This window comes from Paralichthys olivaceus, chromosome 11, assembly GCF_024713975.1.
Source record: "Paralichthys olivaceus isolate ysfri-2021 chromosome 11, ASM2471397v2, whole genome shotgun sequence".
Taxonomy (NCBI): Eukaryota; Metazoa; Chordata; class Actinopteri; order Pleuronectiformes; family Paralichthyidae; genus Paralichthys; species Paralichthys olivaceus.
In genome coordinates, this window is record NC_091103.1 from 25577243 (window position 1) to 25602182 (window position 24940).

The following is a 24940-nucleotide window of genomic DNA, read 5'->3' on the forward strand; positions in this document are numbered from 1 at the left end:
GATGCAACACCCATGTCTGAAATAAATGTTGGACTTGACTTCACATAAAAATACATAAACAAAAACCAAAGAATAGGAAACAGGTGAGAGTGTGTGGGTGCCTCCCACAGTCTCAACGTCCAGAGTTGAATCTGTATACATCCAAAGTCTCCCCTACAAGCAATCCAGTCAATCCAGTTCAAACAACAAAACAGATACAAACTACAAACAACAAAAATAATCCGTTCCGAGGTTTTACCGCATATCTTCATGAACCAACAACTCAGAATATAAACAGAAAGGGGATTGTCCGTGTCTCTACAACAACATCATTCCTATATACAATATGTTCAGGGCACTCACGGTACAGCAAAGTTAGTCGGGTATACGCTGGCCAGCAGCTCCAGGGAAACTCCATAAGGATTAAACAATCCACCCGATTCCGACACCTGATTTCCTCCTGACTCCAATTTCAGAAACGTGGCGTCTGCTCCAGAGCAGCGACAACACACAGTCTATACAACACACTTATTGCTCTGAAGATACTAATCACTTCTGTGATGGTTCAGATTACACAGGGTTGTGGTCCCAGGGTTGTGGTTGGAGTGTATTTGGACACATACGCACGTTGCACACATGCAACAGGCTGCACCTGCTGCTGTTGACGTCTGGACCAGGGTTTTGGTTTTGGTTTGAGAATCAATAAAGCCCTAACAAATACATTTGTCTTTGGTAACAAGTCAAATGGCTTTAAAATCGCTGTGCAGCGCTGACTTAATGTGACGCATGCTGTTCTTAACACAATGCATGCCGGTTACAGTTTTTGTCCGACTTCATCAAGTGCTGCAAAATGTCACAAGTATATGTATATCTATGTGTATATAACCAAGTGTAAGGTGTTCAAAAGCAATGAAAATGTCCAACACAGGAACAATATCTACCTCTTACCTTGTAATTATTTTTTTATTTTATATGTAATTATATATACCTTTATGATTGTGTGAATATATAATATAGAACCACTGGTAATAATCAGTTGTTTTCTCTTAGTTTCTGTTATGTTAATTTATGTGTAGTGCTTTTCTAGTCTTGATTACAAATCAAAGACTGGAAAAGTCCTTTACATTTCACTTAATTGCCATTTACACATACATTCATATAGTGCATCTATAGGCAACCTTTTTTTTTTGAGGTAATTTGGGGTTCATAATCTAGCCCAAGGACACTTCGGTATGCAAATGGGAAAGACTGGGATCTAACTGCCAACCTTCTGCTTAGAGGACTACTGCTCTAGCCCCTCAGACCATTACAATTTAATATGCTGATTAATAAAAAATATAAAAGGACTGACCATTTTCTACAAAGAGGATGTGATGAATTTTCTCCTCACATGGTCATACACTACAGTTTTAATTTTCAGCAGAAATTAAGTTCTCACGGAATTCTTCACAGAATTAATTGTTCAAAAACACTTTTCTAAACATAGGTTTAGAATGCAATGGAAATTCATTCTTTAGGAATATCTCTACAAAGTAAAGCCCAAGCAAAAGCACACATATTCTGTTGCTTCAGTGCTTCATACAGAGCTTTTTTTTTTTTAATTGTGCACTTGGGTCTGAGGATTTTGTCGAGTGCTAAACAGACCTCTAAAATAGCGGATATGTATGAAAAAAAGAATACCCGTTGTCTTGAAACATAAATATAAGCCACACATGTGAACAGCATTCAAATCAAATTCAGTTTAATTTTATGAAAAACTTTAAAATCAAAAAGACCAGATTCCATCTGGTTGATCATAGACACACAGTAGCTTAATTCCAGATAATCCAGGTAGGATGAACATGCAGTTTTCTTTTTTTTCCACCTTATTTATTGGTTTTTCTGATGGAAAATGAAACATATACATACAGAAGTATAAGAACAAACTTTTCTCCCACCTCCACCCGCCCCAGGGGACAAGCAGAAAGAATAGATAAATAATAATAATAATTAAAAAAAAAATATATATATATATATATATATATATATATATATAATAGACATCATTGTCATCAACAAGAAACAATCAAAACAAACAGACAAGCAGACAAGAAATAAGTAAATAAATAATAATAATTAAAAAAAAAAACATAAGGTGTGTGTGAGAGAACATTCATGCGGTTTTCAGTAGTGATAAATGACAATATATACATGACATATAGGACAAAAGTTCATACTTGTTCGAGCAGGTATGTAATAAAAGGTTGCAATATCCTGCTAATTATCATGAGGACGTCGTAGAGCCAGTCTAATCTTTTCTAGCTTCAAGAGTGGTGGCGTATCTCTAACCCAATGTTCATAGGAGGGTGGGGCAGCTTGTTTCCAATTGAGTAAAATTATTCTTCTTGCTAAGAGGGTGACAAAAGTAAGGCGATCAGATTGTGTCCTAGGAAGATGGTCATCCTCACATTGAATACCAAATATGGCCGTGAGAGGGTTTAGGTTTATTGGCCTTTTAAGTATCTTGGATAGGGCATCAAATATAGAGGACCAGTAACCTGAGAGTCTTGGACAGGACCAGAACGTATGAGCTAATGTTGCAGGTGGAAAATTGCATCTATTACACGAATCATCAGTTGTTTGATACATCTTCGCATCTTTAGACAAGTGCAGTCTGGTTGCTACTTTGAATTGAAGTAGGCCATGTTTGGCACAAATTGATGAAGAGTGTATCCTTAAACATGCAGTTTTCTAACTCCACTCTGCATTATATTTCGAAAATAGGAGAAGATGTTGAATATCCCTTGTACATTTGAAGGTCCTCTGCACAATTAAGCTTACCAACTACCAGTATATGTTAGCAGGTTTTACTGGCTGCCAGCAGATGTTGGAGACATAACTTAACTTGTGCACCATAGCATCATCAAGTGTTTTGGCCTTGTAATCAATGATACAGGCCAAATTTGGGGGTACTCTCAGGCTAATAGTAAATCTTTCCCATTTTAGAAGATGGAGAATATCCTTTCTACGTTCTATCGACTAATTAATGCCTACTGCTAGTAGATGTTATCAGATGTTAGTGACCACTAGCCAATGTTCAGGACATATCTTCAGTTGTGAACCTTAGGGTCTTCGGGTGTTTCAGCCTTAATCACAATAGACCCACCATCTTCTAAGGCAGGCACAGAAGACCTGGGTTAATGTCCCTAGCATCTTGGGGCCCAGTTGGGATCTTTTCTCCTGATCCAGAACCATTGACTGCAGCATTCTGCAGTGTGCAATGTTTCTTTTATGGTCTGGCTCAGGGCTTGTCCATGGATCCCCAGATTTTTGACCAACCTGATAGTGGATGTTGCAAGGAAACTCCTGTAGCCAACCTCCACAGGGCAAACTATTGCTTTCCAGCCACGTTGCTTTGCCTCAAATGCCATGTCCACATACTGCAGCCTTTTCCTCTCATTACCTTCATCAACATTAATCATCCCAGGGTACTGTCAATTCTAAGAAGTAGAAGGGTGGTCCCTATTCACCTCATGGACAAATGATGCCTTTTGAACTGTGTTTGATGTTTTGTATGACAAGGCAACAATAGAACCAAAGAGAAGTGGTACATTGGTTCTATTGTTGCTGCAAGGCAAGTACCTGGTTGTGTCTCCACATATACCTACCTTGTGAGAGACTTATTTTACAACCAGTGAGGATGTGCCTGAGGGTACCTGGAGTTGAGCATAGTGGGCAGGATGGATCTTCGTTCAGCCACTGCTGTAGGTTTATTTGGTGAGGGAAGGAGGTCATAGGTTGCTCTATGCAGGAAGCTAATCCTGTTTGCTTCCATTCCCCACAGGTCTTTCTAGCTGATCTACCTTTTCTCTATACTCTCCCATTTCATCCACTGCTACTGTTTGACAGCTTCGACTTGATGCCTCTTCCTGACGCTAGATTTCTAGGAACATTTTCGATACTGTGAGGGATTTGCCCAGTTCCGCAGGGGTCAAGTCTGACCTAGGCCAAAACCTCCCTGGGTCAGGGGGTTGGAATTAGGGCCTGTTGAATGTTGCCCACAATGTCAGCATGCTGAAATGTTCATTTTGTTTGGGTTGCTTCCCTTGGTGTCAATTTCCTTCCTGTTGTCAGTGATGGGTGTAGACTCTGAGAGGATCATCTCTAGGCTTGTCTTTTCTGAGGGTTGAGATGTCCATACAGGCCGATGTTGCTCTGATAGACTGTATAGGAAAAACAACATCTGGTGCAAACAATACATAAGTCACAGCAATGACTATTCATTCTCCAGTTTTGCGATCAAACTTTACTTACCAAAAATGTGAGCAGCTTTTTGTACAGCAGTTTCACAGGATCAGGCAAGTCTCGCAATCAGTCTTTACTTCAGGGTTCTGTGGACTAAGTTCAGCTAAAGAAGGAAGTGCATTCTTGTAGAAGTAAGTTTTCAAGGTACTTTTATTTAAGCCAGTATAATTAAATCTGATAAAATCAGGAAATGCTGTCTTGTAGAAGTGTGTTTAAAGTTTAAAGACTTAAAAGATTAGTAAAAGAACACTGACTCTGCCAGTCTCATTTAGGCTGGTCATTCAAGAGTTTTGTGGGCCTGACTTCAAAGGTTCTGTCCCCTTTACTTTTTGCCCTGGTCTCTGGACCTCAGGTATGACCTCTGCTTGAGGATATCAAGCTAAGGTTCATAGGGGATCATATAGGCTTGGATATAATTAGGAGCCAGGCAGCAGTGGGTCAATGGTATTCACCTATATCTTACAACCAATCCTAAAACAAACATAATGATTTCAGTTTTATTTGAACTTAACTGGGGGAACTTTACAAAACCATGAGGTCTGTATTATAGAACTCTGTTTCATCTACGTAGTGGTGGAATGAAATGCACTGTCTTTGGATTACCTCACCCAAGAGAGGCATACATTGAGAGAATAATATTGGATCCAGAATTGAAGCAAGATACTGCTTTGAAACTATTTTTTCAAATACTGTCATGGATGATATACCTCGATAGAACTCATCCCATCCATGTTTTGACAGACAACACAACAGCCAATGATGATAGCGCTGCGCTGAAACAATCATGTAGCTTTTATAGAGTTACACCCTCATCAGGTCAGGTAAACGCACACAGCGCAGAGTTCAGGAGGACCAGCAGCACACATGCTAGTGTTTGGGCTGCTGCATATGGTGGATGGACTCTGCATCGATGCATGACTGAACATAATCATGTTTATCCGCTATGTTCATTGTTTTTGCGGCTTTCCACTGCTGAATAATTATTGATAATTATAACTAGTGCTACTTCAGGACAGACGCTCATTAAAGGTGTGGTTGTCCTGTGTCAGAGTCTCTGTTGGAGTTTGCTTCCTCCTCACTCCCCTTCTGACCTGCGCTCACCCTACACTTTAACAATAAACATCATCACTGATCACAAGTTACAAGGACACTTACAGGACTGACATTTACTTTGTGTTTGTTTAACTCGTTGTAGAGTTTATGAGACACATGTTCTAACCTGCTACACAACACAAGGCTTAACATGACATGCACAAACAGGACATCAGGGTCATGAGTCATGATTCCACACCATCACTTAATAACTAAATACATGTGATTATCAGTTTGTGTGTGAAGAGGGACAGAGACGAGCACACACACACACACACACACACACACACACACACACACACAGACGCACACAGACGTTTTTGCCGCCGATTACGATGTAACGAGTTGAAAAAGAGGAGCAGAGTCTGTTGTTGACCAGCAGAGTAGTGTACCTCAGTGCAGTGGTGCTGATTTAAGATAAGATGGATTATTGATCCATACACCGGGGAAATTCAGTTGTTACAGCAGCAGACAGGTCAGAATGAGGAAGAGAAAAGAACAAAGATATAAAATATATAAAAAGGCAATAGAATTAAAGATAATAATAATTTAATTTAAAAAATGTTGAGTATGCACATTATGTACACCTTTTCATCGTGGTGGTATGTATGAAATGCTATAGTAAAGTGCAGTGGCACAGGATGCACAGAATCAGTACAAATCAAATTTGTGCATAAAATACGTTTTTACATAAGAACATAAACAAACATGTACATAAACACAAATGTGCAAAAAAGTTATATTCCGTTTTTTTGATTTATATCAAAATTTACTTCATATCGACTGTGAGGACTTAAGACTCAACACCAAAGTGACCTAAAAAAAAAGATGCATAAATAAATAAATATTGACATATGTTAAAATAAAAAAGAACAAACACAGAAAGATAAGGAAATTAACCACCCCCAACCTTTGAACCCTCCCATCCCTTGATAGTGCTGACTCGGGGTGATAAGGATCATTGTCTACAGTGCCTTTTAACAATTTGTTCTCTCCAGGTGATCAGCGGTTTTCAAATCCTTTCAAATTCCTTTAGCATGTATTTTATTCATTCTAAATGAAGAATATCAGTCAGTTTTGTTGTGTTGTAATCAGGACTTAAAGTTGGCACTCTTTTCCAAAACAAAAGAATAAGTGTCTTTGCACAGAGAACCTCATAGGACAGGAGATGGCGTTGTGGGCTCTGTAGATTTTCAGAGCTTTCAGATGTATCCAGTATAATCAAGAGCGGGTCTGGTTTTACTTGGATCTTAATAATCTCTGAAAAGAATGTAAATATAGTTACCAGAAACCTTGTTAGTTATAGCAAAACGCATAGCTATGGAGAAGATCAGCTTCTGATTGGTCACATTTCTCACAGATCGACAATACTTCTGGAAATGTTTTATGTAGCTTTACTTTTGAATAGTGGAGCCTGTGTAAAACATTGAACTGTAGCAAACAGTGGACATTGAGGGATAGACTTTAAACACATTAATTGGACACATTGTAAACATTTAAGGCCTTCGTTCCAGGTGCTCTCTTCTATTTCTATACCCAGTTATTTTTTCCATTCCTTTTTTATACAGTTGGTATTTATTTGTTCATGATCTTGTATGTCTAAATAAAATATATATACTATTACACAGCCTTTCGAAGAAACTGGTATAACTTGTCAGGTTTCGAGGTCTCATAGTTATGGGGATGGGTTCTCATATTATGTCCTGAAGATATCTAAAGAAGTCCTTCTTTTACAACTCCTACTTCTCCTGAAGCTGTTAGAACGACACAAACAATCTCGGAATGTGAATCCCCAAGTCCTAATTTTGTCAATTGGTGAAAGGCACCATCCAATGTTGAAGGAATGAATGAGGGATATGCTGCCACTGGAAATCGATCAATCAAATATCAATAACATTTTATTTGTATAGCCCATATTCACAAATCACAATTTGTCTCATAGAGCTTTAACAAGGTGTGACATCCTCTGCCCATAATCCTCAATAAGAGTAAGGAAAAACAAAAACAAAAACTTTTAACAGGGGAAAAAGAACGTAGAAACCTCAGAGAGAGTGTGCAAAGGGTAGAGTTCTAAGATTGAGTTGTTTAGTTGCTTGTGTACAAATCTTAATATTGCTATAAATAATTGGGTTGTTGTCAACGCAGCATTGAGACGAGTTTGAGACATTATAACAGCACCAGTCAAATATGGCAGATATTCTTCTCACTCCATGTCCTGCAAACTGGCGAGCACAAGTGTCCAGTAGGAAAAGTGAATTTTTACCACCCAATAATAGCATATAATATATGGCATGGCCAGCCCATTTTGTGTTTACATAGATTACCTTTTCTGATTCTGTGGGATTTGTTAATCTGGATAAATGATAGTATTATGGAGTCAAGTTTATTGAAAAAAGCATTTGAGTCTTATCCCACTTTGCTAAAAAATTTAGTCAATTATATTCATCATTGAGTGGCACTGTTGAGCGATGAGCAGATAGGACGCACTTACTGGTAGCTCTAGCAGATTTTGGTTTCAAATCCCACTTTTGATGAAACCATGCTGAAACCAGCTGATGGCATCAGAAAAGTGCTTAGATCTGGAAGGGCACTCAAAAGGGCAAAATTCGAGAGTGGCCAGAATAAAAGAGGGGAAAGAAAATGGACAAAAAATAAGGCATTTTGTAGTTCAGATGCCAAAAGAAGCACTAAACCTAGGGGATGCACCTGTAATAGACGGAGCCCACAGAGCCCTGTGGAGACACCCTGGTGATAACAAACCACCAAGTCACCTGATTGCGGGAATACATTACTGTATTGATAGTGGGAAGAAATTCCGGAAATGTAACTTTTTGCACATGGAATTTTAATGAAATTAACAAGCCCATAAAACGGAGGAAGGGGGAATGTTGTTACAAGCAGATGTGATCCTTATACATTTAACGCATTTAAAAAACACACCAAATCATTGCTAAATGGATAAGCCAAGTGTAACATTCCAAATTTACAGCAAAGGCCAGAGGAGCGACCATAATAATCCTTAAAAACATCCAATTTTTTACAAAATTCACAATAACAGATTTAAGGGAGATATATTTTGGTTAAAGGTGAAATTCAATCTACTTCAATTACATTGCTCAACATTTATAGACCAAATTAGAATGACCCTGCATTTAAAAAAAAAAAAAAAAAGAAATTAAGCTTGATAAAGGATATACCGACTACAAATCTGATAATTTGATGTGGTTCTTGATACTTACGCAAAAATTTGCTCCTTCTAATGCTTCCACTTTTTTTCAAATTATATATCAATTCAAATCTAGTTAAAACTTGAACTTGAGAATTTAAATGCAACAGGCAGCGAGTGCTCATCTTAGTCACAAGTTCACAACATATTTTTATAATGCTATATACTATGACATCATCATCACTAACCACTGCCCGTTCTTAATAGTGTTGCAATTGCTCACAAGAAAACCGTTTTAGTGAGTACTTCGATGTTCAGATGAAACAGTTTTTTTGAGACAAATGATAAGAATGATGTTTTCACAAATGTTTCTGAGAGGGCCCAACTATGCTTCAAAAATTCTAGGTCCCAACAATAATATTCCTGATGCTAAAATACTTAGTAATCGGACAGTTTTAGAGACCTTTAACTTATAGAGGGGTGCTAATTAGGGATGCCCTCTGGGTCCTTTTCTATTTGCACTGGCACTAGAGCCCCTTGTCGAAACAATTCGATCATGAAAAGAGATGCATGGATACAAAACTGAATACACTTCAAGCTAAATTTCACTATATTCGGATGATATCTTGATGTATGTAACGAGGCCACAGACTTCTTGTTTTAACTTCTAGTTGTTTAACTCATTTTTGGGATATATAATAAACTGGAGTAAAAGTGAGTTGATGGCATAATGTTGTAAAAACCCAGGTTTGCTTAGACGGTTTCCATTTAAACTGGTTTTGGATAAATTCACATATTTTTGAGGCTTTTTAAGGCTTATTTTATGGCTATACTGGAAAACAATCACTCTTATCCTAACCTCTACTCTGTAACAGTATTTCGAAATGGAAGCTTGAAGGTTCACAAGCTCATGTATTTTTTTGTGCTCTCTTGCTGCAGTAATATTTACTGCATGTTACATACACACACGCTTTATGAAAAAGCTTTATGTTGACATGCACAGGTTTTCACGATTGACCATCAATGCAAAATATCAGGGCAGTTGGTCACCAGAGTCTCTTGTGTGGTTGGTGTGCTCCCCCCAATCTGCTGACCTGCACTCACTTTATACTGAAACAATAAACACGGGAGGACCTGACAGACCAGTAAAGAAGTTTACTTTGTGTTTAATTGATTCGCTTGAGATTTTATGTGGCACACATTTAAACACATAGAAAACAGTTAAGTAAGCTCAAGTGTCGCTCACATCACAAGCACACAGCCAGGACATCAGTGTAATTGACCGGAATGATCGTTCAATAACTAAATAAATGTGAGCGTCTGTGTGTTAAAAGTGACAGAGACGAGCACACACACAAACACACAGTCTGTTTTATTTATTGTTTTGGTGTGTGGTTTGTTTTAGTTATGTTTTATTAAGATTATTCTAATATTTTTAATTCAAATTCAAATGTCTGAATATTCTTGAGAATTCAATTCATTGGGCCTCATTCACCAAACATTCTTAAGAAGACATGTCTTCTTAAAACTCACATACGCAGTTTTTACGAAGATTCTGAAATCCCCAATGTTGTCTTATCTTGGATTTGTTCTTAGGTAAGAATATAATCTATGTACAATCGAGAGCACGTCTGCGCACACTTTACTACTGACATGCTTGTGCAAAATAAAATGTTCTGTAATCCATGAACAGGTTTTAGTGCAAATTCTTTATTTTTTTAATTAAGTGCGTCAGAGATGAAAAAGAGAACACTTGTTCACCCATCATAAGGTTTTACACACTGGTTGTGTTAATATGTCAAGTGTTCCATAGTGTACCAGTTTTTAGTTCAAAATTTCTGTCCAGCCTGTTCATTCCTAAAAATTAGCTGACTTTGTGACTCTGAGATGGAGAATGCCCAGGAGAGCTCACGCACCAAGCCCGACCCAAATCTGTGACTGAGGTCAACCAGAGCGGTTTTAAAGGTTCAGTGTGTAAGATTTAGGTGAAAAGGATCCATTGGCACACTTGTGATTTTTTCACTAGTGTGTTTCATCAAAATTGTATGAATTGTTGTTTTCTGTACCATAGAAGTGGCTCTTTATATTTAGATACTTTATATTTACATTGAGTGGTCCTCTCTATGGAGGCTGCCATGTTTTTTTATAGTACTCCAGAGAACAAACTAAACACCTTTTGAGTTTTGATGATAACTGAAGGCTACCACGGGTTCTCTGTCATTTTTGGAAAGGGAGGGTGATGTGAGGGGTATTGCGCTGCAACATACAACTTCACCACTAGATTTCACTAAATTCTACACACTGAACCTTTAAGGGATATTTAATCGAAAAATGAAAATTCACCTATAATCTACTATGCCGATGAAGGGGTTGGTGCAGTGTTTGAGCCCACAAAACACTTTAGGAATTTCAGGGATAAACAGTGTTTCAGCCCAGGCAGCTGCTTCTTCAGACGTAATGAAACAACTGAAAAAACATAACATGCCTCCATACTGCTTGTGTGGTTTCATCCAAGTGTTCGCAACCCCTGACATTCATGTTTGACTCAAACTTGAAGTTTGAGTCATTAACTTCCATCCTGTAACTACAACAACTAAGAACATCAACCTGAGCTCCTGGGGCATTATGGTTCTCCACCTGGCACTGTCAAGTTCGTAGCACTGAATAGTGCTATAGCTAGGCCAATGTTAGCAGTTACAAGAGAGGAAGCAGGATAGGGGCAGTTCTTCTTTTGCTCCAATTTGAAATTTGTCTCATTCGCTAGTCACAGTTGTGGCAAATTCAGCCTCTTGTAACTTGAGTCGGGTAACTTCAGTGTCACATGCACAGATAGGATAATAATGTGTCTGTGCCTCAGACTTTGTGAAACCTCAGTGATGAACACAACCCTGTCCAAATGTTTGATTACATATGCACAAAATCTATCTGAAGATACAAGAATTTATATTTATAACTTAAACTTAGAAGCTCTTTGCTACATATACCTGTGTGCATGAAACTTTTTCACACATGATTAATATTTCTACAGTTGTAAAAGTTCACACATTCACAACCACAATTTGCAATTTTTTCTGTTTTTCAACTTGCATACTTAAAATGCACATAACATAATTTGAATATAATTGCACAAGCTCAAAATGTTACCGACCATCATTTGACTCCATTCAAACTCAGCAGTTCTGCCCTGCGTGTGCAGTGTATGTTTCACATTTCAAGTCTCTGCATCTCCACTTTCCAGGTCTCCTCATGCTGCTCCACTTACTGCTCTCTACATCACTTGTGTCAGTGAATAGCTGTACTGAGTATTAAATCTGATAATTCCACTGGAGCAGTAGATAGAGGCCATGATTTTCATAGCCTGAAAGATCCACGTGCTTGATCTTTTCACCCCAAGATTTTAAAGCAGCTGAAGCATCATGGAACATGATTTATTGATGTAAAAATAGGTCCCCCTTTTCCTAGCTTTTGCCTGCTTTCTAGTTAGACAAAAAAATTACACATTTAAGATAAGAGTTTTACTGATGATGACAACAAATTGTGAAATCAGACTCTGCTTAAAGAAAAAACTAGTTGAGATTGGGTAAGACATGTTTCATGCAGGTAACAATTTCCTGCACCATGTTGCAGCAAATCCCCTGTCAATCATAATATCAACATCCTGTGATCACACCTAATCCATTGCATTTCAGTGGTTTCAGTCATGAGTCCCACAAGACCTTAATTTTTGCTTTGGTCAAGCATTTGCAGAATACAAATGCAAAGCTTTACTCAAATTAATCAATGTATTTGAGTCTTTAGAGATGTTGGAAATGAGAGCAGAAACAGAGAGATGCTATAGGATGTTGTAAGTCAAGACAGGTTCCGTGCCATAGCACTCCCTGTAGTATGATTTCTATCCCACATCCAGACATCTGCTTAGCACATATATTTGTGAGTGTGTTTTAGCTGGAATTCCAGTGCAATACTGTATATATGAACTGCATTGGCTACAAAGGTGAAACACAAACTGGCTGTGCATTGTTCAGTTTATAAGCTTTGAAGACATGAGGTTTTATGTGACTTTACACATTGAAGTTTTTCCAAATTATATACTGTCTTCTATCACTCTATGAAACTGAACTCAACAAAATATTTACTAGTTTTTTAATTTTCCGAATTTGGTTTTCTAATTGAATATGAAAAGAAAGAATGATACACGGATTGTACTGACCCTAATTCGATTCTCTTTTTAGGATCACGGTCTAATCAAACAAAATAAAATTCACAATCAGAGAGAAGAGAAACAATTCTGAGATCCCCAAAATGGACACCTTCCTTACCCAATATGTGCTTTGCGAATATTATTTATATCTCTTAAGACTATCTCAAACAAGTTAAAACAAAAACAAAACAAATTAAATTGGAAATGTGTTTGAGTACCGAGAATATGGACACACCTCTGACTCAGGTTATATCAGGGCCGTATGGCTTATCACAAGCACCCTAATGTTGGTAGGGACTAGCAATGGATTACTTGTGATCACAGCAGGATGGGTTATCTAGGACCATAGGATGATAGACGCTGACTGCTATGTCTCACCAAATATATCTCCAGATAATTCCTATAGAGTGTAACCTTAATCCAAGCTGCCACACCTTCACAGTTCTGTCTGCTCACTCTACAACTGTGACACAATGCTACACACACACACACACACACACACACATGCTCGCACACACTCTACAGTTTGCTGAAGTCAAACCACAGCACCAAATGCATAGATATGCTTGGAGTCCCCAGATCAGTGATAAACAATCTCATTCAGGAGTTGAGATTTTTCTGTGTTTAACTAGATAGGAAAGTGTGTCTGTGTGTGCGAGTGTGTGTAGCTGGTGCTGTGACCATGATTGTGCTCATCTCTGTTCTGTAGGCTACTTGTCACTCTCTACTGAATAAAGCAACAGTAAAAGAAAAAAAGGAAAACAAAAAAGCAGTAAGTTTGGAGAATCTATTTTCCCTAAGACACTTTCCCCTGAAGCAAAAAAAATCTTTTTTTTGCATCTTACCCATTTGATTTTTTTAAGTTCTTCATTTAAAAAAAAATGTTTATTTGGTATTTCTGTAGAAATGTTTTGTACTCTCCACACTCAACCTTGTTTACAACCCTCTCTCAAAATCGCTGTACTAATATTGGAACCATTTGATTTATTTTCAATTAACAGTTCCTTGGAACAGGGACATTCTCTCTTGTCTCTTGTCTCTCTCTGGAAACTCTGTTTGCATTCAAGGAGACATTCCATCTGCTATCATATTATGTCTTCCCTTCTTATATAACACATTTTGATACATGTGAGCATGCAGTTTGTGTGTCCAAGACTCGAAGTTTGATAAGATTAGGCAACATTATGCACAGTGGTTGGCTGTAATGAGATCAGGACCACCAGATTATTATTTTTTTGTATTTTTTATTTTACAACAATCATAAAATCACCTCCTCTTTAGTAAGTCAATGTGCAATGTTTGTTTTTGCTGCACTACTTTGTTTTGACCTGGAGTCACACACGTGAACAATAACCAGTTCTTCCTTAATCTTGTTGAGGATTAAAGGGAAAGTTTACCCAATAAAGGAAAATTCACTCATTATTTACTAACCATAAAAAATATTAAAATGCCTTCATACTGGTGTCATCATAGTTTCCATAAGCCCTGGCATACAAATTCGACTCAAAGCAGTTCATTTACACCTGTATGCTTAGTTTTCACTTAGCAGAGTACAGTCTTTGACTGAGGATTGGGTGGGTAGAAGTCAACAAAAAAACACGCTTATAAATTATTGGATTTGGTGTTCTTTTGGTGGATATGCACCACATCCATCATCCCTTTGGCTTCTCATGAACAGTTTGCTAAACTATATTTTCAGGGTCAAGACTGAGTCTCTGTGGGTCATAGTGCTTGAACCTGTAATGAAAGATTAAAAGTAGGAGCACATGTAAACTAAGGTGGGCAATTAAAATTAATGTTTAATTATGAAGGGATATGAAGATACATTTACAAATAGATTGAAAGTACACAGGTTTTTAAACTATTTCTTCTTCTAACAGCCCTGATCCCAATCTGAGTCCTTTAATGTTAATGTGTTATTGTATTATCGGCACATCTGACACTAGGGGTGTTTTTAAATATTAGCATTGATGATTATCTTAATATTAGAAAAAATAAATTATTCATGTAAATAATATATGATATGATATGGGCCATACACTTGTCGCTACTTTTCAATGTCTATGATTTATTAATTTTAACACTAAGCTGAGCAGACACAACGCTTTCCCAACAGAGACACCAGGGCCACACTGGCTGCTTGAGTGAAACAGCTGCTCCGCGGATCTGCTGCATGTCACGTATGTCTGTTGTTTACACAGGTAGCGTCTTTGCTGTGTCTGCAGTGTTTCTGGTATGATCACTGTACTTTTAGCCATAATAACAGTTACAGCGTAGTCAAACATAATTACATGCATGGCATGTGCTTATCCTTTTATATGGCAAGATAGTCTGTAGTTGTCAGAGGCTTCACCTCTTGTGCTGTAACCATGCCCAGAGGTGCTATTTATTTGGTGATCCAGACTGGCTGGGTTGTTAGTACTAATTAGGTTCATCAGCATACAGATCATTGAGAATCTAGGATGAGATGTTGAATATCCCCTGTACATTTGAAGGTCTTCTGCACAATTTAGGTTACCAACTACAAGTTGATGTTAGCAGGTGTTAGTGGCAACCAGCAGATATTAGGGACATAACTGTGCACCATCAAGTGCTCTGGGCTTGTAATCAATGACAGGCCAAGCTTGACTACTACTACTGGCTTGTATGGCAGTGCTATGAGAATATGTAATGTACATTCTGCCGTACTAATTATGCCTTCTGCCAGTTAATGTCAGATGTTAGTGATCAACAGTGGATGTAAGGGACATAGCTTCAGTTGTGTACCTTAGTGTGTCATCAGGTGTTTGGGCCTTTTAATCACGAGACACCATCTTCTAGGGCAGGCCCACCCCAGGTTGATCAGTCCTAGCATCTTGGGGCCCATTCCTCCTAATCCAGAGCCATTGGTTGCAGCGTTGTGTAGTGTGTGATGTTTCTTTTATGGTCTGGCACAGGACTTGTCCATGGATCCCCAGATCTTTGAGCAACCTGATGGCAGATGTTGCAAGGAAAACCCTGCAGCCAACCTCCGCAGGGCAAATAATTGCTTTCCAGCCTGGTTTTGATATCTTATCTTGAACTTAACCTAAATCAGAAAGGAAGCTTGGCAGCTGGATTCATTTAGCTTGGTGTGCTTAAGGGAGGCAAATAACCCTGTTAGTTAGTTCCGGTGGCCAGACAATGTGGTGGTAGGAGGCTTCCTGGGACCAGCATCTCTTGTAACTTGTGTTGTCTGTGATGGGTGTCCACTTCGGTCTAAGGTCAGTAGCTAGTTAGCATTGACATAGTGTGAAATCTAAAATAGATCTTTGATTTATTGATAAAATGTTCTTATTGATCTCTTATTTCATGTCTTTGATTTTATTGATTTTATTGTAAAGAACTTTGAGCTGCATTTTGTGTATGACAAGTGCTGTATAAATATATTTATTATTATTATAGGTCAGAGTAGATTGCTTGTGAAGTCAGAATAGGTGACTGGTATGTCACTCAGGGCTGGCATATTGGTGAGAGGGCTTCTGTGAATACATAGTGAGACATCGAAGCCAATGCTAAGAAGGAGAACCTCCTCGGCAGAGGTAGCAAAGTTGAAATTGACTTGAATTTGGCCATGATAATCATGTTGTGAAAATGTGACTTTCTCACAGCCCTGACACATTGAATTATAGCAGATGTAGACTAATTATTCTTGGAATGAATCTTGTCATCAGGTTTTTCCTAATTACTGATGTTCATGGATCAGACATACAGAGTAAACTGCTGATGTAATGTACCGCCTTGAACTTCTGTTCTGTTAACCAGCGTTTTCAGTCTTGCGAAACTGGTTGACTTCTTACTGAGGTAAATGACCATTGTAACTCATACTGAATAGCTAACCCTTTCTAGATCAGGTTAAGTTCAAGATAAGATATCAAAACCAGAGTCAACAAACTACAGTATTCTGGTATGGAGAGTTTAGGCTACAGTAGAGAGAGAAATAATAAATGTGAACAGATTTCTTTATAGATGTGTGGAATCATTATTCTGTTCTAAACTTTTCATGTATCTACTCTGGTTTTAAAAGCAGGCTTATATCAAATGGAGGGAGAGTTTATCACAATAAAACAGAATACATGACGATTAATATCTTTTCTGAGAGCAACTTGGTTAAGAAGATGATGGTCTAATAACATTCATCAACTCTGGTGTTTAAAAAAATTAGCAGCACTTATATATGGCACTAACATGTAGCACTTTGTAGTTTGGCTTTTTTTAAGCTAATGTACTTACATGATTCTTGCTGTTCTGGCTTTGTAAACTCATGGTGGAATGCACTTATTGTAAGTCGCTTGGTAAAAAAGCATCAGCTAAATAGTTTGTAATGTAATGTAATACAGTTTCATTTAAATTAAATAATTCAAGATTTGTTGATTCCCAACATAATACCTGTGTTGATGCTTTTAAATTCTTATTCCATCACTGAAGTTCTGTATAACATGGTTAAAAATATAAAATAAAGTCGCTGATGTTTTGTATTAAAAAATTATCAATTTCAGTCAGACTGAGCTCACCACACATTAAGTATATCTTTTCTACTTTGGCAGCACAAACTGTGAGAAGTCGGAGACTTCACTTTTACTTTTTATATTTCCATTATTTGTACATAATAGTTTATTCATCAGCTTTGTAGTATCAGAATGGCAGATGTTAGATATCAGATGTTATACTTGTGGACGTGTGCAGGGCAGTGGCTGCATTAGGGTAACTGTTTGATAAGATATTTTCTTTGCATACAAGTTCCGAAATACATTTTGCAAAACATAGCCTTGTCAACATCATGACTATGGAGGTGATATTCTGTACGACAATTGGTTGGTCCAACTTAAGTATCTCAACTACTACTACACATATCCATGTTCCCCTGTGGATCAAATAAAAATTTTCTTTGGTGATCCTCTTACTTTTAACTGAGTGCCATCATTGGGTAAACATTTGACAACTACTTTGACTTATGATCAAATAACTAAAAGATGGCAAGGCATACATGCAAGCAGTATTTCCTCTAGGGTTCCTGGAGGTACAACAATTCCAGGTTGATGCATGGAGTGGAGCAAGCCCTGTCCCTGTTCCAAAAATAAAAAAATCTTCAGAATTTCAACATGACCATATAATCATTGATCAAAGTACAATGATCATCACAGGTCATACTCAAATACAGCAAATAAAATATGATGCATTATTCATATTTACTTAAAATCAATGGACCCTCTTCTTCAAAGGAATACAAAGGCAACATAACGGAAAAAATATATATTCTATTTTAATAGGAAATAGTGGTAGTTGGCCAACACAGTAGGTGGTGGTAATGCACCTTGACATTGGTTTCTTCCCGCCAATAAACATTAACTGATTCTAATATTGACATCGACCTAGTCGGCAATAACATTAGTTTAATGTTAAGGATTAGCTTACTTGAGTCTCATGTCATTTCATGGTGTAGACTTTAGCTAGAACCCAAAGCCATGATTGGTGGGTTGGTAAACTGACATCAGATTCAGATGTTCATCATACATTGTCAGTTGCTTTTGACGGTGGTTCTGTCAGTGGTCTAAGCTGTTGGAGGATGGAGGCTAGAATTCAGCACGGTGGATGTATTGATTGGCTATATTCTTCTGATGGGTTATCGGACCAGACTCTAATTGGACAAGGAATTAAACTTGACTTTGCAAAGACAAATTGGCATTGGCTGGGTTAGACAACAAAAGTCCACTTTTCTGTGTTTTTTTTGTAAGGGATTCTCATTTTTATTCTTCAGGAGCAGAGAGAGTTTTCCTTATCTTGCACTTCCTTTTGTCTCTCTCTTGTGCTGTTGCTTGAGTAAAACCTTTCCTCACTCTTGTTACTGGAATGAACTAGCATTGTTTCAAAGTCTCTCTATGTATACTCCTCCACTGTTCCTCCACCTGACCAAGACATCGTCACCTCACTTTCCTCTATTACAAATATTGAAATGTGCATATTTTATTATTCTCATCATTCCCTCCTGTGCTCTTAAATGTACTGAAATCCATTTTAAATATTTTTTCATACCTCTTGCTCAAACCTGCTCAAACATCTGTATTTTGTGCCATCTATTCCACATTCTCCCTTTATTGTACCCTGCTCCCGCCATCCTATTTTGTGTAGGTGGTGAGTCAGCGCTTCCCGCAGAACAGCATTGGTGCTGTGGGCAGTGCCATGTTTCTTCGGTTTGTCAACCCAGCTATTGTATCCCCATATGAGGCTGGCATCTTGGATAAGAAGCCCTTGCCCAGGATAGAACGAGGTCTCAAACTTATGTCCAAGGTAAGGCTGTGTACTATAATGGTTTATAATGCAGCTGACTGGATGATACTTGTTGAGGATGCAAACTCACAAATGTAGTTGATGAAATTAAGAATTTACATTGGGAACAAGGTATTACCAAAAACTATACAGAAAATCCTGGAGCTGGGAATGGTAGCACATATGTACTTGTATGTTGGGTCCGTCTTTGTATTTGCTTGAAGAATATAGTATAGAAAGTGCAAGAACTCATTCTCCAAATCATTGGTAGCCCAGTTCCAAATTATGGTTGGCTTCCTCCCTTTCAGAGATAGCAACTTTAAATTAGTGGGTCTTAGAACTTCGAAAATTAAGTATTAGTATACATCTGACCAGACATTTTTTACCCTTTGTAGTCAACAACAGTTTTTTCTTCCTCTCTACAATCCTTCAATCTTAGTGCAAGTACCCATAATTCCTAGATTAAGATTCCTCTTTATGGTCCCACACATAGCATGCAACATGCAAACATGGGGAAATTTGACCTCTGTATTTAACCCATCCGTGTGAATTGAGCACACACGGAACACACGGAACAGTGGGCAGCCATGAAGGCGCCAGGGGAGCAATTGGTTGGGTTGCGTCTTGCTCAAGGGCAAGTGCCCAGGAGGTGAACTGGCACCTCTCCAACTTCTGTTCCATGCTGGACTTGAACCGGCCATCCTCCAGTTACTAAGCCTACTGCCTCCCCTAATGCCTCACATAATGCATGTGAGTACATACTGATCATGGCATAAGACAACAAAGCCACCAGAAAACCAAACATCTCAACTTATCTATGTTAGCTGTGACCAAGTCACTTACAGTGACAAAGCAAGATCATGCAACTTTGTTCCTAAACAGGAAGTGCTAAACACAGTGTAACAGTACAAGTAGCCAACATTCAGAGGTAAAAGACAAATAGAATTGCCATGAGAGTTTTAATATGTTTGTTGTTTATTTTGTCTTGTCCTACAGATTCTGCAGAGCATTGCAAACCACGTCTTGTTTACAAAAGAAGAATACATGAGGCCTTTTAATGATTTTGTGAAGAGCAACTTTGATTCTGCCAGGAGGTAAGAAATTTGGATCATGTTGCTGACGATACACTTTTGTTCTTTAAACATGAAATCCAGAGGCACTTGCTTTTCTTCACATATTACAACTAATACAGACCAAATACAGACGATTTAATCGGCTATGGATATTTTGTGTCGCTTTGGTTAAAAAATACATATGTACACTAATTGTGGTTTAGTTTGTGGTTGTTGGTGTAGCCATCATGGTGCATGTGTGTTTGTTTTCTGGTGCTTTATAAAGCACCAGAGGTACACACACACACACACACACACTCTCTCTCTCTGGACTCTGAAATATCTTCATCACTCAAGACCATCAACTTTCTCAGTTCACCTCATGTCTTGATATTCTATTTAAAGTCCCTTCAAGATGGTGGCGCGTGTAGACTTAGCGACCTCTCTCTGTCCCAACTGTGTTTTGTATGTTTAAAAAGTTTTTTCCGAAAGTGTTTCGTGTTCGTCTCGTCTGTCTACGCCGGAATACAAGTACAGTCAACAGACTCTGCTAGACAACTGCAAAAGCAAGAGTTGCAATGTTTTGGACTATGCAACAGCGACGCTAAGGGAGCTCAGATTATTCCGTCGGCCTGCGATCACACCGGACTCGCGTGCTACTGTTCCCCCGAAAGGGAAGCGTCGGAAGCGGTGTGTGAGGAAGCTAGGCTAGCGGCTAGTCCAACTCGCCAAGCCATACCATCCGTCCTACTGGCTAATGTACCATCATTGGACAATGAAATGGATCATATACGACTGCTGAGGTCAACGAATCGGACAGTGAGTAACTGCTGTGTGCATGTTTTCACTGAAACATGGTTAAATGACAACATTCCCGACTCTGCTGTACAACTGGACCAGCTAGCATGCTATCGAGCGGACAGGGCCCTCGTAAACGGAGGAAAGACTCGTGGCGGCGCTTTGGTTGTATGCAAACACTGTTCACCACTGGTGGAGTTTATGATCGTAAGGTGCCATCCTTTCAATCTGCCCAGGGAGTTTACTGCGATTTTGCTGGTCGCGGTTTACATCCCTCCCACCAACAGCAGTGACAGGAATTCTGCACTTTGTGAACTGTACCAGGCCATCAGAATCAGAAATCTTTACTGTCATTGTAACGATGTGGTAAATTAATGTGTGAAAATAAATAGATAAAAGGTCTGTAAGAAAAAAAGTAAAAAATTAAAATACACTATGGAAAGGAATGAGAGAAACCTAAACTAACAGCAGTCATATAGTCATTTTTCCAGTCCTACATTTATCAAAAATATTGCACATGATGAATTGCACGTGGTAAAAAGATTGTATTTCACATGGTGATGATATACAGGGCAAAAAGTATTCCGGTGCCATGCCGGATTTCCGGCGTGTGGCGTTTGACTGCGATTCAAAATAAATAAATAAATATACAAACTGTTGATGCGGGATTGTCAAGCCCCTCCCTCAAAACACTACTTTCCAATCCTACGTTAGCAATTGTAACTATGCACACGCAATGACATGCATAGTTACGGTTGTTGTCATGTCTATGGTTGTTGTGACCATGCATGTACTAAGAAGGTTGAGAAAGACATAGCAACAGTAACCACGCGGAGCCAGCAGTAGTTGATGCTGCGTTCCAGATAACTCGGGGAAAATACGGGCTGTGAATTGTGGAAAATGAATTGAACAGTGTCAAACTCGGAAATTACACGTATATTCATCTTCTTCCAAAATAAGCCCCCTGTGAGGCTAGCGAGACTCACAGGGGACTAGTGCTGGCGATTCATAGTAAATAAAGAGTTTCGAGGCAGATAATGCGTTATTTAGAGGCTGTATTGTGGATGCCCCTAACCCTTGCGTTGTATGGATATACGCCGATCGTGTGTGGATCTAAAAGCGTCCGAAGGACTCCAAGTTACTCCAAACCTTTATGGGTGAGTAGATCTACATACCATATGCTGGAAATAAGGACCATGTTGAAAAAAAAAAAACTTCTCCTTTAACAAACTGGGGCTCAGCACCTCCCTCTGCAACTCGCTGCTGGACTTCCTCAGTCAGAGGCCACAAGCAGTACGTGTCGGCAACAACACCTCGAGCAGCATCACACTGAGCACAGGGGCTCCCCAAGGCTGTGCTCAGGTGTGCTCAGCCCCCTGCTCTTCACCCTGCTGACACACGACTGCACAACATCCTACAGCACCAACCACATAGTGAAGTTTGCGGACGACACAACTCTCGTGGGTCTCATTACCACGGCGACGAGACTCACGAAGGAGGTGAACCCTCTGACCACGTGGTGCAGAAACAACACTCTCCTACTGAATGTCAGCAAGACCAAGGAGATTGTTGTCAACTTCCAGAGAGGCCACACCCAACACCCGCCACTGACCATCAATGGTGCTGCTGTGGTGAGAGTGAGCAGCACCAAATTCCTGGGGGTGCACATCAGTGAGGACCTCTCCTGGACCACCAACACCACATCACTGGCGAAGAAAGCCCAGAGGAGTCTCTACTTCCTGCGCAAACTCAAGCGAGCGAGTGCACCACCACCCTTCCTGTGCACATTCTACCGAGGCACCATTGAGAGCATCCTTTCCAGTTGCATCACTGTGTGGGGTGGGAGTTGCACTGACTACAACAAGAAAGCCCTGCAGCGCATAGTAAACACAGCTGGAAGGATCATTGGTGCCCCACTCCCCTCCCTGCAAGACATATTATGAGCAATGCAAGCCACCCCGCACACAATCTGTTCAGCCTCCTGCCCTCTGGGAGAAGGTATAGGAGGCTCCGTTCCCGCACCACCAGACTCACCAACAGCTTCATCCACCAGGCTGTTAGGATGTTAAACTCTCTCCCCTCTCTACCCCCAGCTCCATCTACCAGGCTGTCAGGAAGCTAACCCTCCCTGTGACCCGGTTGTCTCCTGGTGATCACACCCAGCTGCTAGAGCTTTGCCCACCTAACAATGCATATCTAAGCACTCCCAGGGATAATGGCTGGGGGATGACCTAGCTGTTGTTTTTAAAAAAATTCTTTACTTGCTGCCCCATTACAACAAAAACATTGTCTAGTTTTGAGGCTGTTATGTTCAAATTTTGTAGCACTGCTCCTGTCCTTGGCATAGTGATTTATCACACTCTCAAAACAAATGTTAACTTTGCCCTTCATCAATCAATCAAATTGTATTTGTTTAGCCCATATTCACAATTCACAATTTGTCTCATAGGGCTTGAAAATGTGTGACATCCTCTTCTCTTAAACTTCTACAAGAGTAAGGAAAACTACAAAAAAATTGTTATTCCATAACAATAAGGGGAAGAATTTAAGAATTACTGTAATTTTGTAAGAATGCGATCTAAGATACAAGTTGTGGGTTTAGAGGATGAGATTGTTGTGGTCAGCTGATCAAGGGTGATCAGAGAGAAGCTGTCTAAGTAATTGGTAGGATTCTCAGCTGTGATTTCTCTGCTTGATGGTGTATTAGTGTCAACTGAGGGTAGGAGATGGTAGATTTAATTTCTAATAGTTGGAATTATATCATTAAAGAAGTTTATAAAGTCATTGCTGTTCAGGGAAGGAGATCTACTGGGCTAGATGAAGGTGTGACTCAGGTGTCAGCCTGGCTATAGTGCTGAAGAGAAACCCACAGCTGTTATTATTTTCCTCTATTAATGTAGAGTAGTAAGTAGCTCTTGCTTTGTGGAAGGCCTTTTTATATGCTCTCAGACTATCTTTCCAGGCTAGATGATTTTCAACACAATTGTTGGAGCGCCACTTCCTTTCTAGTGTTCTTGACGCTTGTTTTAACTTGTGTGTTAGAATTATACCAGGGAGCCAATTTACTTTGTTTTACATGCTTCTTTTTTAGAGGCGCTATGGAGTCAAATGTTAATCGTAATGAGTTTACAGAGCTGTCGACAAAATAGTCAATTTCAGTGGAGCTAGGGTTTTTAAAGAATTTGTTGGTTACGTCACCGGATAGTGGGGTTAAATGTAATTGGAATTATTTCCTTAAATTTAGCTACAGCACTATCAGGTAGATGGTAGTCGACCTGATTAATGGCATGTAGTCTGATAATGAGAAATCAAAAGTTATTAAATTATGGTCTGATAGAATCGGATTATGTGGAAATAATATTAGATGTTCAATTTTGAAAACGTATGATATTACAAGTCAAGTGTGTGGTTACAACAATGAGTACGTTGGTGTGAATACTGACTGAAACCAATTGAGTCTAATATTGAAATGAATGCAGCACTAAGGCTATCATTATTGTTGTCAACATGAATATTAAAGTCACCGACAATAATAACTGTTTTTAGGACTAGGCTTGATTAAACACACTGCACCCATTGCACATTGCACTTAAAATTTGATTTTGACGAGTTTAACAGGATTATTGTACTGCTATCACAAGACTGTTGATCTTCAGAAAGGAAGAAAGAGCTTTACAAGAGCCATATCCTGCGAGGTTCAAGATGATACACAAAAACAGAGACAACAGTGTCACTTATGTACTTAGATTATCTGTAAATAGTACAGTGGTGCACCAGGTAAAAAGTATCTTCTGTCTATAGGTGGGGTTTATACTCTCCTCTCTCCACCACAGGTTTTTCTTGGACATAGCTTCTGACTCTCCACCCAGTGACACTGTCAATCACAGTCTGTCCTTCATCAGTGATGGTAATGTACTGGCCCTCCACCGCTTGCTGTGGAACAACCAGGAGAGGATTGGCCAGTACCTTTCCAGTAACAGGTCAGAATTCATAATTTCATCTTTATCAGACAACATACTAGTGTGTTCTGCTGTATCATCTCAATACTAAAACTAAATTCTTCATTCATATGTGATAAAGTAT

General features: G+C 39.0%; 1 protein-coding gene across 13 annotated transcripts in view; it reads left to right on the top strand.

Moving 5' to 3' along the window:
• Positions 1-24940, top strand: part of nf1a (neurofibromin 1a) — a 186462-nt gene that overhangs the window by 100778 nt on the left and 60744 nt on the right. For 10 of the 13 annotated variants that reach the window (XM_069534939.1, XM_020088252.2, XM_020088255.2 and 7 more), the window contains 4 exons: positions 13432-13494; positions 18870-19028; positions 20004-20101; positions 24691-24837. In XM_069534939.1, coding sequence (XP_069391040.1) covers positions 13432-13494; positions 18870-19028; positions 20004-20101; positions 24691-24837 — 467 coding nt within the window. The remainder of the gene's footprint in view (positions 1-13431; positions 13495-18869; positions 19029-20003; positions 20102-24690; positions 24838-24940) is intronic. The other 3 variants (XM_020088257.2, XM_069534941.1, XM_069534942.1) reach the window with 1 other exon arrangement.